The sequence below is a fragment of the Aotus nancymaae genome, unplaced genomic scaffold (assembly GCF_030222135.1).
Source record: "Aotus nancymaae isolate 86718 unplaced genomic scaffold, 86718_ANA_hifiasm-v0.15.2.pri h1tg000029l, whole genome shotgun sequence".
Taxonomy (NCBI): Eukaryota; Metazoa; Chordata; class Mammalia; order Primates; family Aotidae; genus Aotus; species Aotus nancymaae.
In genome coordinates, this window is record NW_026988442.1 from 71,695,582 (window position 1) to 71,711,307 (window position 15,726).

The window sequence follows — 15,726 nt, forward strand, 5'->3', positions numbered from 1 at the left end:
AGTGACCATAGGATAATCTGCCACTTTTTTATGAAATGTGGGGTCTAAAAGTCCTAACATTTCTTTTGGAACAGATTTTCCATGTTAGAAGAAAAGCTAAAGCACGTTTTTCCAGAGTCTTGATCATGTGGTTTATCATTCAAAAAGTGTCACCAAACCCTACTTAAATGAAAAAAGAACAAGATTCTGATGCTAACGTCTCCTGGAAGAGTAAATGATAGACATTAGAGTATATTTTTTCACACTTACATCTAGCTATATTAAATGTTTATATTAAGTGAACTGGTTGAAAATTTGAAAATTACCAGAAGAAAAATTTTATGGCATCATTCTGACAAAAATTAAATAAAAGCTGCCTCTAGTGAGTCAGTCTTCCTGAAATCTTCCTTTTAACCAGTCACTCCATCTCTCCTATATGAAGAATATTCTCATCCACACAGAGTTTGTGTCAGCTTTCAGCAATAATGTTGTCAATAACAATGGGATTGTTTTTTTTCTTTGTTGTTGCAGCTGCACTAATGGAAAGATTGCCTCTAGCTGTCAGTTATGTGATGGCTACTGTTACAATGGTGGCACATGCCAGCTGGACCCCGAGACAAATGTACCTGTGTGTCTGTGAGTATTTAGTCAAGTCATGGGCATTTTATAACAAGCCTTTGTGTGTACACGAAATCCCTGTTCTATTACTCTCCTCTCCTGGGTTATTTTAAATGAGTGTTTCATGGACATCTCTGATCAAGTATTGTCCCTCCTCAGCTCATGTGCTGCAGAATCTCCTCTTTCATCAAATCGCTAATGATTTCATGAGGAAGAGCTCATTCTCTTCTTAGCATCGTACCATTTCAGACATTCATAGACCTTTGAACTTGGAAATGCCAGGGAAAATTTTTCTAATTTTATTGATCTTATTCTGATATGTGAAGCCCAGAGATAATCATCTTTTATGAATCCTTTGGTACTTATGGCCATTTTTTTTCAAAAGAACTTGTAATATTCTTTCAAATGTATAATGCTATTTGATGTTTGTATGAGACTTAGACTGTTTTATTATGTAAACCTATTAAGCCCCTGGCTCCTTTGGAAGAACTCAAATCTGGGTTTCTCAACACCTAGGAAAAGTATTGGGTATTCATAGTGCTCCTGAGAAAATCTGGAATTTAATATTTCCCCCCTCTCCATGATCTGATTGTCCAGAGTGGACAATTTGAAATAAAATCATTCAGCTTACATGGTCACTGTTGTGAGCTTTATCACTGTTTGACCGGAAGGACGATGCCCACATGAAATCCACATCTGCACCCCGTTCCCCACCTTGTCATAGTAGCATGTGATGAGTATGTTTGAGAGAGAAGTGAGCATATCTGGGAACCTCTTCATTCAAATGTTACTATCTCTGTATGAAATGAATTTAAAACATATTTGGCAAAAAAAGTCAGACACTTTATTTAGCTGTATTTTACTGAAATTCTGCAGATGCTCTGTGGGGTTTAAAAGTCAGCGCTGTGACCAGAAAGAGAACCCTTGTGATCACTACTGTCAGAATGAGGGGATTTGCACTTTAACTGCGTTTAATGAGCCGAGATGCAAGTAGGTTTAACCTTCCACTTACCGCTGCGCTTTGTGTGACATCATTTCAGGCCACAGTTCATTGGTTTAAATCATGAACATTCATGCATTTCACAGAGTATACTTAATCTCGGGGCTCATCTGTGTCATACACACTTAACCTTTGCTTCACTCACCAACAAGTGTGTGCACCACTAGACTGCTAACGTGTCTAGAAATATAACAGAGAAAATGAAAAGCTGATGGAACTGTCTATTAAACATGCATTGCTAGAAAATAGTAGCTGTTAATTAGAGAAGTACAGAAGCAGGTGTTTTAAGACTCTATTTCTATATACTGTATTTGGAATGATAATTTTTATTTAGTAACTGACTTTTTATTTCAAGCACGGATGAAGTGCTATAGTATTTTGTTTCCCAAACAAAATGCTTCATTAGTAAGACCTCTTGACAGATGAAAGGTCTTACAGTAAGACCCTTTTTACAGTCTGAAAAATTTCCAGAAACTTTATTTCTTAATAGTTTAAGTCATTCTTTATTGATGCAGTTTGTGGTGTTTTGAGCATATATGCGAATTAAACTCATATCTCCTCTGAGAAATTTCAAGGATCACCTTTGGGGTAACTGTCAACATTCATACAATGGAAGTTATTTTGGCATTGTGCATTTGAGCTTTAGAGATGCATCACATCTGGCATATACTCCTTAATAACCAGTGTCATAATGAGCAGCCTTGATTGGAATCTGGTAACTTCTGGGAATCTCAGAGTACCTAGTAGTGGTTTTAAAGCAAAATTGTATTAAAATTCACACTTTTTTTTTTTTTTTTACCAAAATGCTACTATTTTATTAATAATGAGTTGCTGAGACTTGAGGTAGAGGCTTGAGCTGAAGGAGTTTGGTTGTGAAGGTGATACTTGTTGGCATGTAAGTCTTGCAGATCACCTATAGGGACTCTATGTCAAAAGGTTTGACCACATTGCAAGTGAAAAGTGATGAGGGCTTGAACTTGGGCATTGCAACCAGAGGGAAGAAAAGAGAACAATAGATTCATTAACATTTCAGAGTTGGTACATCTAAGGTTCTCCCTTGCCAAAAGTTAATTCAGGTACTGATTTTATTTCTATTTTAGAACACCAGTAATTCTTCCTCTGAATCCCAGACTTCATTTATCCTGCCCCTGTCTCACTAATTCTGGGCAAAATACATACACTGCAAGCCCACTTTTCCCACCTACAAATAGGTTTCAGGATGACTCCCCGTCCAGAGAATGCACCTGTCTTACCAGAATAAAAATCTCGCATGGGTGTAGCAGCCCACATTGATTTTTTTTTCCACCTTTTGCTCTTACCAAGTATCATCAAAATCATATGATTTTAAAATGATAATTGGCCTATCTGATAAACACAGCCAGGAAAAAAAAAAAAAACATGTTAATTGTAGGAGTTTAGAGCAAACCTCTCCTAGTTTTGTGTGCTCGTGCCTCTATCTCTATTTGCATTTGGCTCTTTGGAAATGTGTTTACATTAGTATTCTATGCCTTAAAATCTATTCTGATAGTGGGCATAATGTATATACGATCAGCCTCCACATCCCTATGCTCTACATTCAAGGGTTCAACCAAGTGCAAATCAGAGGTATTTGGAAGTGAGCCTGTACAGCTCAGCACAGACACAATTTTTCAGTACAGACTTTTCCCAAGTCATTATTCTCTGAACAATACAGTAAAACAACTATTTACATAGCATTTACATTATATTAGGTATTTTAAATAATCTAGAGATGATTTTAAAATGTAGGGAAGGGTGTGCATAGCTTATAGACAAATGAGCCGTTTTTTTAAATCTGGGAATTAAGCATCTGAGGATTTAGTATCCGAGGAAGGTCTTGGAACCAGTTCCCCACAGATACTAAGGATGACCATACTGCATTCCTCACACTTAAGCCATATAAGAAGCAAGGAAGAATTATGTTCTGTTATTGTTTATTCATCAATTACTTTACTAAATATTTAGTGATCATCTATAATGAGCGAGTCTCTGTGTAAATTTTGAAAGACAATTAGTAACAGCTAAAACTGACCTAGCAAATACTCTGCACCACATATTATGTTAAACCCTTTACACACTTTATGTGTGAAGTTAGACAGTTACACATAAATATTATTTGTATCTAATTGTTATCCCTTTTCATAGAGGTCACACACTAGGAAGTGGTGGATGTCTGAGAGTCAGACCAATCCTGTTCAATTCTAAAGTCCGTACCCTGTTTATAACTCTTACACTGCACTGCACTGCACTCTTTATGCTGGAACAATGTCAATAGTTTTCATTTTGGGAAGATGAATGGCTTTTACAAAATTAAAATATCATTTGATAATTATTATAATATAAATATGACCAAAGTGCTCTGGGAAAACAATTGAATAGAGATCCATGAATGATTCCCAGTGAGACAGTGGGAGACTTTATACATAAAGAGACATTTTCACAGTATTTTTAGAAAACATATTGTAGTTTTTTAGGAAAGAGAGGGTTGAAAATCTTTTTCAAAAGAAGGTAGAGCACAATCAAAGGAGAATAGGTCTAAAAATAAAAGGTAAAGGTAGCTGAGAATAGAAAAGGGTTATATGCACAACAGTAGAAGCGAAGGCTAAAGAGATATATTGGGGACAGTTTATTAGGTACACTTTGTACCATGACACAAGAGTGGGTTTATAGAAAGAAGATTAGAAAATTAAGGTTGGAACCCTCAGAAATACCACTATTTTGATACTGTCTCAAGGAGGAATTATTAAAAGTAAATGAGATTTAGAAGTTGGGGGAGATTTACTGAACAGTAGATTCCTACAAGTCAAAGGAGTAGAGCGCCAATGAATATCAACTCCAGACAGTTCAAAGAGGGTAAGTGGTATAAGTAGTTTATTGCATTTCTCAATTTAGTGGCCATTGTGAAAGATGTTTTGGAAGCACTATAGAGATAGAAACCAGACTATGGTTACTTAATTGAAAGGAGAAGAAATGAGAAAAATGTAGATACTTTTCTGAATACTGAGTTATGAATTAAATGGAAAAAAAACAAGTAGGATCTAGAGAAAAATATTTTTATGAAAAGGAAGGCTAATGTATTCAAGAAGACTGTTTCACATTATTCAAAGCCTGCTATCAGGGCCTGGTAAGGAGAGAGAGATGGTTCAGGAGGATTTCATACTCACGTTCCCCAAATCTGAAATTTCCAGAATATGTAAGATTGTCCTTGTTTTACCTAGGATAGTTATAAATCACAGGACACTAAAATGTAAGTGAGTATAAGTAAAATTTAATATAAAGTAGCAATAAAAAATGATCCAGTTAAGTTAAGATGAAGCCCTCAGCATATCATTGTAGTGATCAATTCTTCTCACCAGAGGAGATTTTGGAAACAGTGTTTAGCCACGGATCTCAATTGGCAGTGGTCATGTATTGTTAATGAAAATTGAGCATGTACTACTTCATCTAAAAACCTTTACAGGAAACAGATATTGCTTTAAGAGATACAATATAGTGCTTGCTTTAGTTTCGTTGGTAATATATATTTATTTTTTACATAGAGTGAAAAACTATTTGAATTGTGCAAAACATATACACTTTTGGAATATCTATAAAGTATCTAGATCTATGAAGGTAACAGTGTTTTCCACATAGAAATGTTATTACTGTAGCCTTCAATTTAAGGGATAAATTTGTTCTTTGAAAGGCTTCACTTTTGTCTCTTGATGGCCATTTTCACTTATTACTATGTGTGGAATAAAAAGAAAACCCCAAGAGAAGCCTAGAAAAAAGAATAAAATCTATTTATTTTCACATTTATTTGGGGGCATTTTTACATTTATTAAAGTAGATATATTGAATAATACTGAAACAATGCATTTTTTAATCTCATATATTATTTTGACAATGTTTGTATTGACATAAGTTTTATTGTGAGTTATAGAAACCACTACTACTGTGAAGAATTATTGACCATGCCTTCCTACCTTCTAAGATTTCTCCCTAGCACTAGACTACCATTTACATTTAATTTAAGTTTTTTAATGAACTTACCTCCCCAGCATTACTTCTCAGTAATATCCACAGTAGCGTTCATGCTTCAAAAATAAAGAAATGCGTGTAAGTATCTTAACTTCTCACTACTACTTTCCTTTTAACATGAATACAGGAACACACGCACATATACTCACTGCATAAATACAGCACCATCCCACACTTAGGTGTCTATGCTCAAATAGCTCACTGAACCCACATGTGTCTCCTTTTTTTCTAGTTAACTCTTACTATCTCATTAGTCTCAACTCAGGTATCCCTGTATGTGGCACATGGCTAGTAAATAGTATATATTGATTGAATTGGATTTACGATCTCAAACTAAATAAATCAAATTTCAGTGAGAAAATAACATACATAGGCAATTTTTTTTGGTCACTTTATGAGCTGGATTGTGCCTCCCTCTCCCTGAAGTCGTATGTTGAAAACCTGATACCCAGTACCTTGGAATGGGACTGTATTTGGCGATAGGACCTTTGAAGAGGTGATTGAGTTAAAAATGACCGGGTGTGGTAGCATATGCCTGCAATCCCAGCACTTTGGGAGGCCGAGGTGGGAATCACTTGAGATCAGGAGTTCAAGACTAGCCTAGCCAACATGGTGAAACCCCATCCCTACCAAAAATACAAAAATTATCTGGGCATGATGGTGCATACCTGTAGTCCCAGCTACTTGGGAGGCTGAGGCAGGAGAATGGCTTGAACCCAGGCGACGGAGGTTGCAGTGAGCCAAGATTGTGCCATTGCACTCCAGCCTGGGCAACAAAGTGAGACTCTGTTTCAAAAAAGAAAGAAAGCAGAAAGAAAAGAAAGAAAGAAAAGAAAGAAAGAAAGAAAGAAAAGGAAGGAAGAAAGAGAAAGAAGAGAGAAAGAGAGAGAAAGAAAAAGAGAAAGAAAGAAGGAAGGAAGGGAAAGAAAGAGAAAGAAGAGAGAAAGAGAGAGAGAAAGAAAAAAGAAAGAAAGAAAAAAATGGTTTCATTAGGGTGAGCCCTAATCCAGTCTGACTGGTGTCCTTGTAAGAACAGTGATAGGAACAGAGAGGGAGATATCAGACACATTGCACACAGAGATGACTATGTAAATGAATAGACAGTGTGAAGGCAGCTCTCTGTAAGCCAAGAAGAGAGGCCTCAGAAGAGACCAAAATATGCTGATCTCAGACCTCTAGCCTGTGAAAAAATCAACTTCTGTTGCATAAGTCATCTAGTCTATGTGCTTTTTATGGCAGCCATAGCAAAATAGTGCATATTTTGGTACCAGAATTGTGGTGCTGTTGTAACAAATACCTAAAAAGGTGACTGTGGCTTTGGAGCTGGGTAACGGGTAGAAGATGTCAGAATGCCAAGGAACATGTAAAAAAAAAAAAAAGCCTAAATTACTCTGAAGAAATTATTGGTAGAAACACGAATGTTAAAATTACTTCTGGTGAAGTTTCAGATAGAAATGAGGAACAGGTGTTTGGAAACTAGAGGAAAGGTGATCTTTCTAATGAGGTGACAAAGAGCTCCACTGAACTCTGTTCTGTCTAGTGTTTTGTGGCAGGTAGAACTTGCAACTGATTAACTTTACATTTGGCAGAGACTAAGCAAAATGTTGAAGTCATGGCCTGGTTTCTCATTGCTGCTGATAGTAAATAGTGAGAGGGAAAAGATAAACTGAAGGAATTGTTAAGCAAAATTGAAGATTTGGAAATTTCTCAGCCTTGCCATATTGCAAAATTAAGTAGAAAGAATGTTTTGAAGAAGAAACCAAGGGCATGGCTGAGCAGTCATTTGCTGTAAAGGATTATTGGTGTGGCTCATGGGTTCAACCATCTCAGTATAACTGCTGCCATTGTACTAAAGGGACCAGAGACAGGGCAAAATGAAGGAAGACTGCTGGATTTTTGATGCATTACCAGATGAATTTTGGCTGGAAAATCTACTCGTGGCCAGTCTATTAAGAACATATTTTCAAGGCCAGGCGTGGTGCCTCATGCCTGTAATCCCAGCACTTCGAGATACCTAGGTAGGTGGATCACTTTAGCTCAGGAGTACAAGCCCAGCAGAGCAAAATGGCAAAAAATTGTTCCATCTCTACAAAAAAATTCAAAAATTAGCCAGGCATGGTGGTGTGCACCTGTGGCCCTTGCTATTTGGGAGGATCACCTGAGCTGGGGAAGCTAAGCTGTGATTACTCCACTGCATTTCAGCCTGAGCAATGCTGTCTCAAAAAGAAAACAAACACATCATTTTTTGCACAATTCCATAGCCTCTTTTTGGTTATATATCCTCAGAAGCACAGCAAACAGTCCTCTTGTAGATGCCTACCACTGAAGACTAGGGAAATATTGAAATGTGCCAATAAACTTCTCCTGGATGCAAATCACCAGTGCCTGGGCATCCAGGAAGGGACACAGTAGAGGAGAATGAGGAGATCAAGCATTCCTCCCTTTAGAAGTCTTCTTCCTGTTTTCTGGATTTTGAATGCAGATTTAAATTTGTATCCTGCTCACATCAGTCTCCTATGTTGACCACACTAAAGGAATCCATTTATTGGCCAGTAACTTTACTATCAAAGGTGAGGCAAACAGTAAAGAAGTTATGTTGATTCCATAGGAAGAAACATTAACAGGAAAGAACACAAGTTCTGGATTCAGACTTCCCTGGATTTACAGACGTATTCCTCCATTACGATTGGTGTAGCCTATTAGCCTCTCCAAGCCTTTGTTTCTTCCTCTTAAAATAATGATTCTAGTATGTACATATAAAAACTTCCATGGGAAAGAAATGCTGTGTGGGGACAGATACAATTAGTCTTAGAATCTGTGCTTAGTGACACTGGGTCTTTTTTTATTTCTACTTGACTTTGACTGTTATGAAAATGAGCTTTTATTTTTAAATCTTGAAGGTGTACCACTGTGACACATGGTGTTATTGAAGGTAACCAGTGTAAGTTTCCTTTGGCATTCCATACTCTAGCTTCTGTTTCCCAAGCAGCTCCTGGCTAAAGCTTCGGCATTGTAGTAGAGTAGCAAATATTTGAAAGTTCGTATTTTGTACATATTTCATTTTTTTCTTCTGATCTTTCTTTGTAATACTGATCTTCTCAGAAATTACTAAAAGTTCTCTGTACACCTAAAGGCACATAACTCAATTCTTTCTCCATATGGACAGAAAAAAATAATACATATTCTCATTCTAGAATAAAAAAAACTTTTCAAAGCCAATATAAAATTCACCTTCCTTATTTTCTTGTTTATGAGACCATAGACTTTTTAGAAATAAAAAATTAGCAGTTCTGAGAATTGCTTACAATATCCACATTTCCTAGTAATACCCACTGTTATTTTGGTTTCTGTTCAATTCCTTTATGCAAATATACTTTTGCAGATTATTATACACTAAAAAATGAGATCCTATGATGCACACCCTTTTATGTTAATTTACTGTACAATGTGTTACAAACAGATTTGCATGTTAATTTGTATAATTAAATGCTTTTAGTTTAATTGGCTGCCCACTGTTCCATTATCTAGATTTTCCCTATTTTAACCAACACCGTGTCATTCAATAATTAGGTGTGTTTGTTTATTTGTTCATATTTTGCTATTTTTTCTAAGATATGAACTTCTGTACATGCACATAAATGTCCGTGTACTCATATCATTAGTTTTCTGGAACAAATACTCAGAATAAGAAATATTATGTCCAAAGTTACAGATTTAAACTTACTGACTCCTTGGACAAGTTACATCCTCTCTGTGTATCTCATTTCTCCTGTCTGTAAAATAATGGATTTGGACTAATTGTTCACTAAAATACTAAAAAACTGTGACGTTCATATATTTAAATGTGAGTTCTATTTGGACTTCATCTAAAAACTGGTTTCAGCTTGTTTCAGAGTCAGAGTCCCAGATACAAATTTTTCCAAAATTTATCTGAAATACTTAGGAAGATGATGAGAAGACAAAGATTGTTACTAGCAACAAAATTAATGAGTAACAGAAAACCTATTGTTAACACTGTTGTTAACACTGAGGAACGAATCATAAAATTCCTGAGTCAAAAATACATATTTCTGCTTAATTTTCCTTTATAATTTTATGCTTTATTTCCCTCATGTTCTAAAATAATATGGTAGTGTATATCTATGTATATAAGTAGCCTAAATTATGCCCGACTACAGAAGAGAGAATCATCCTTTATACTTCTTTATTATTATAAATCCCTATGCCAGTAGACTCACAGATTATAAGAATTAGAATCTCAGCTTTCTGTCCTTTACTTTGTTCATACATTGCCTGGCGAGATTAAAAAAAAAAAATACTGCCAATATCCTCTTCTCATATCTATTCATCAACAAGTATTTACTGAGCACCTACTATATACCAGACACTATCCTATGCACTAGAGGACATATTGGTGAACAAAACAGACAAAAAAAATGATTTTGTGGAACTTCATCTCTAAGAGGGTGGAGACAGAAAAATAAAGAAAATAAATATTTACAATATTTTTAAGTATTTTAATAATGTTAAGAGCTGTTAAGAGCACACTACAGCAGAAAAGAGAGATGGAGTTTTGAGGGGAGATTTGAAATACGATTTTAAGATTGCCAGTGAAAGCCTTCCTGAGATGATGATATTTGAGTAAAGACCTTAAGGAAATGTGGGAATGGGTCATCTGGCTGTATAGGGCAAGGGATTTTAGTCCCAGAAACAAATACAAAGCAATAAATACAAAAGTAGGAACAGTCACCACAAAATTGTGGCTAAAAATGTAATATATATAAAGTACATGACCCTATCTTATAAAAAAGTATATATACACACACAATGCATATGTTTATATATATACACACATATAATGACAAATGTGTATATCTATATATAATACACATGTACATATACAGAAAAAGGTATTACAGTAAATCAAAAAGGAAACAACGACATCTCTTATTGCTGGAATTTGGGTTATATTTAATTTGTAAAGAGAGTTTTTTATATAATTAATATTATCTTTCAAAAACAGAAGAAAATACAATGTTTTAAAATTATTTGAAATGTCAAAAAAGGGAGAACCAAAAAGACCTAACTTTACTATTACATTGCTTCTGAAATCCCATCAGTTTAGATACGCCGTGTTTTTGAAATGGCAGGATGGCAAAACTTCAGGACACTTCTTATAATATATATTATTGTTTCTTGCCTATAGTGAAAACAATTCTCCATGTGGTCAGAAACAAGATAGCACTGTTAGTTTTTATGCTTTGCTTCTTCATTTAAAACAAACGCTAAAAATAACTTGCTGTGAGCATTTTGCCTGTATCTGTCTTTTTTTTTTTTTTTTTAGTTAGATTTATATGAACATCTTTTTTTTGTTTCTCTCCCTGGGGAAAATGGTTTTTCATAAAATCATCTCTCTCTCATCATCTGTGTGTGTGTGTGTGTGCACATGCGCGGATGCACCCATATGTGGGTTTTTACATTTATCACATTACTCAATGATAGTCCATATTTTGTGGCTACAATAGACCTCTCATCTGTGGACATGAAACATATTTTTATAAAATTTGCCTGGGAATTCTCGCTGTTCTTTTCCATGCCCCCTTTAAATTTAGATGTCTCTTTCTATCAGGTTGTAAATTCCTTCAAGTAAGAGGCTATTTCTGATTTATCAATTTTACCCCAACAGGTAGCATGTATTATCCATGTAATATGTCCTGAATGAATATTGTTAAATAGTTAATGTGTTAATTCCTGTATTGCACTATGGGATATGGCAGCTTATGATATACTCATCATTCTATCATCATAATAATAACACATCTTCCTTCTTTAATAAATTTTCAAAGAATGGAGAGTCAGAAAATAATAGAAAAATGATTCATTTTACCATGATTTTTGGTCCGCTTTCACATCTCCATGATGCTTTCTAAATCTATTGTGTGATGTTTCCTGAGTGTTCTCAAACTCACACTAAATATCTCTAAGTGAAGAACTAGATAGGCTTAATACACCATCTTAACTTACTAGTAAAAATTTGATTTATTTCATTTTCTCTTCTCTTTACCTTTTGTTTGAGGTCTGTGTGTTTTTACTTTGTGATTGTCTCTCAAAAAAAGATGGAGCATAAGAGGAGAGTCTGGTATATCCCCTGTCATTTGGCACCTCTGAGTCTATTTGAGGAAAAAGATGAGGCAAGGAGAAAGATGAGTATGTGTTTCAGGAATTTGAATGGTGTAAGATAAATGGTGCTAGTGGAATAGTGTTGGACAATAACATTAGACCATGAAATAATTCTCAGGAATATGGTATGCTTAGCTGGAGTTTGAAATTCATTCTATAGCAGTATGGGAACACTGATAACATTTGAAATATGAGCAGTGTCACAATTATATGTATGTCTTAGAAAAGTCTTAATGACATGATAATCTGATAGAAAAAGATCCCGCAGTTTTGAAAAAAATAGATTTCATAATGAATCCTAATTTGCAGTGAAAGGAAGACAAAGATTTTTCAATTAAAAAATGGCTAGTGGGTTTAATGGCAAACAAGGCACATAAAACAGTATGGAGGACTGTATATATCAGGGCTGTACTTTGTTTTGCTTGCTCAATTGTTCTACCCTGTATCTCTTTTCTCATCTTAATATGGAAATTGCTAATCACATCTATCTCTTTAGATTGTTTTGAGAATTAAAAAATGTAATATATATAAAGAACATAGAATATTGTCCTCAACATAGTAAACACATGAAATGAAAATTTTCAAAGCATTGTAATAGACTAGATACGAAATAACCAGAACTTGCTATAATTTGAACTTCTAGGGGTCCAAGCAATAAAAAGGAGTATTTTTTAAATGTGTTTGTTACTGAAAATTAGGTAAAATTTGGCATAAACAAAAGGTTAGTAGTGCAATGACAGTGACAGTAATAGTGACTGAGAAGGGGACTATAATATGTAAAGCCAGCTTAAGTTCTATTTAGGGCATCCTCCCTCAGTTACCTGAGAAAACATACGTAGGAACTAGCATTTTTAAATATTTTTAGAGTAAATTTTTTAAGGCAGAAGGATGCAAGGTGAATACGTAAGTACCAAAGGGACATTCATTTAGAGAGTGATCTGAATTAAGCACTTTGTCACATTCTTTGCTTTTGTGATTGTTTCAATCTAATTATTTTACTAAGTGTTCAGCAGTATTTTTCCAAGTCCTTAAGGTGAGTAATACATAAGAAAATGCACAGGTATTGGAGAAGCCTTTGCTGAAAGGCATTTGGGAGGAAGATAATGAGTTCTGTTTCTGTCACAAGTTTTAGAAAAGTGGGAATTTTTCCTCTATATCGTGATGGCTAATTATGACCCTGGTTCCTTAAAATATTGGCCTTGCAGAAAGGAGGCTGAACAATTTGCTCTTCACTGGTCCTGCTGTCAGGCTGAGTAGCACTCCTCCATGTGGACCCATGACCTAGAGGCCCCTTAGAGAATGCCTAAGAAGAACCCAAGGAAATTGTCATGAGTGATTTCAAACAGACCACAACTTTTCAGCAGGGATATTGAGCAATTCAACTTCAGCAGCTGGTGTTGTCCACATTTTAAAAGTCAGGTCATTACATGTCCCTGATTTGCTTTCTCCCCCTTGGCATATTTTCAAAGAATAAAATCTGGAATGTGCATGTCTTTTGGAGCAGTAAATGCCAAGAAAATCTGTCACATCAGTGTCTGTCCTTTATGATTCTGGGTATCAGGTTGTAGCTTGCTTTAGCTTTCACCATGCTAGTTGTGCCATGGGGAACAAAAGGAAAACAGGTATCACATTTTTCTGTCCCAGTTTAAACTCTAGTTTGTGCTTTGAGGCACAGTGGCACTGTTTAATGAAGAATAATTACATTGTTGTGTATTGGGCAGCTATTATCATGCAGCTCTCCAGCAATCATTATTTTCCCATGATTTTGTGACACATTATTGGCCTTAAATGTAATCAGTAGGTCAGAGTATCCAAAGAAACCAAACCCAATACATTATATTATTTTATTTGTGTAATTTTTTACTGTTTATTCATTTAAATTACTTAGTCTTTATTAGACCGCTTTCTTAGATTTTATTGCTGTAAACAAACAACTTCAAGTTTCAGTTGCTTATACAAAGGTTTATTTCAGGCTTATGTTTCATGCTTAAACAAGTCAATAAAATTAGATTAATTAACCTTCAACCTAGCACTTGATCCCAAATTAACTTTATACAATTCCTAGACAAGAATTAGAATCATACACTTACCAGCTACATTTGCTTAAGAATAAAAAATAGATTAATAATTGCTAATGTTATCATCATTTAGGGAAATATTTTATTTCTCCTTTTTTTACATTAGAATGATAGCAGAAAAAGCCATCGTGTTAAAGGAGTAGAGGAACTTAACCCTATTTTTTTCTGTTGAGAATAAAATGAGACATTACAATTATATTGATATTGGTGTGCCATATACACTTTTTAAATTTAATATTCATAATATTGTTTATTGGCTGAGTTAAACTAACCCAGATGATATAAATTTTATGTGCATTTTGTCTCTTAATTCTCTCAAAAGAGCTGAATTTGTTTTCTTTTTTCTTTTTTTTTTTTTGCTGAGTTTTATTGCATTACAAAAAGAAAAAGAAAAGAAAGAAGGAAGAAAGAGATAAAGATGTGAGGTGGTGAGAGGAAGCCATACAAAATAGAAAAGTCAAAACTGTAAAAGAGGAAAGGAAGTAGATTTAAGGGGAAAACCAAGGTTAAAACAGGCTAGATCTGAGTGCAATGTGTGATGCAAGCAGGAAGTATTACTCTCTCTTGTTATTAGAAATGAGTAATCTGAAATGAGGTGACTTGGTTGAAGATAATTCTTTTGTAAAAAGAGGAGCCTACATTTCAACTCAGGTCTGGCTAATTTCAAAATTCGCATGCACTATTTGTGTCATCCATACCAGAACTTATACTTAAAATAATCATTTTAAATTATTTTGTCTTTATTAAATGAATTGATGGAATTAAATTACATATGATTATATGTATATATTTTTTTTATATAAAATACGGTTTCATATTAAAGTGCCCACCGGTCAAACACCTCTATAATTAAATTTTTGTTATCCTGGGACAGGAACTGAATGGCACACAATTTACATGACTGAATGAACATAATTTACATATGCCCAAGTACTAGAATGTAATAATCTCATTTAAAAATGGAAGAATTAATGAATTAAAGAATGAGTGGATGAAAGGAAGAAGGAATATAATTTAAATATTATTTTCTCTGGTCTTATATGTAAAGAATGTCCCATAGTTGATTAACATTCCTTTCAGTGAGAAATGGCTGATTGATAATTATGTGAAAGCATGTTCTTATGAATGGCGCTATATATTCTTTGCAGAATAGGGAATGCACACATATATGAGACTTCTACATATGTATGTGTGTTCCTATAAACTTCTATGTATGTACGTATGTTCCTGTGTATTCAACTATGCCTCTTCCATGTTTTCACGCATTCTTCTATTCATTTTGTCAAACAGCAAATATATTGATCAGCCAAACATATCTATTGAGTATTTACTGGATACTGTTCAAGAAATGAGGGAATACAAAGATGAATAATCAATAATCTTGACCTTTAGGTAAATCATAGTCTAGTATAGTCATAGACAAAGATACCTTTAGATATTTACGAATGCATATATAAGTAGAGAAATCAAAAAATAAAATATAGTGTATTTGTGATTGTACATTGATCAAATATGTAAAGATATTTATGACTGACCCCAAATAGTAGTTTTCTCTGTAATGTAAAATACTATGGTAATATTTTGTAGCATTTTAGATTTAGTGAAGACATTTGTCTCTACTTCCTGAATCAATTTTTAGGACATTGCCTGCTTAAACCTTCTCACTTTGGTTATAAGAAAAGTAATCTTAAACTGGGATTAGGAAAGAAATGTGTGTGAAAGCGTAATTTTGTCTTAAGCTTTCAGCAATTTCTGTCTGCAACATCTTCCTATAAATGTTAAACAAATCTGGTAAGAGTTTTATGATGAATTAGCGTTTATACAGGATAGACA

At 34.5% G+C, this 15,726-nt stretch overlaps 1 protein-coding gene across 1 annotated transcript in view; it reads left to right on the forward strand.

Annotated features, from left to right (window-relative positions):
* The window catches only part of LRP1B (LDL receptor related protein 1B), a 1,560,879-nt gene that overhangs the window by 1,522,006 nt on the left and 23,147 nt on the right, over positions 1 to 15,726 (forward strand). The window contains exon 87 of the mRNA XM_064382912.1: positions 511 to 615. Coding sequence (XP_064238982.1) covers positions 511 to 615 — 105 coding nt within the window. The remainder of the gene's footprint in view (positions 1 to 510; positions 616 to 15,726) is intronic.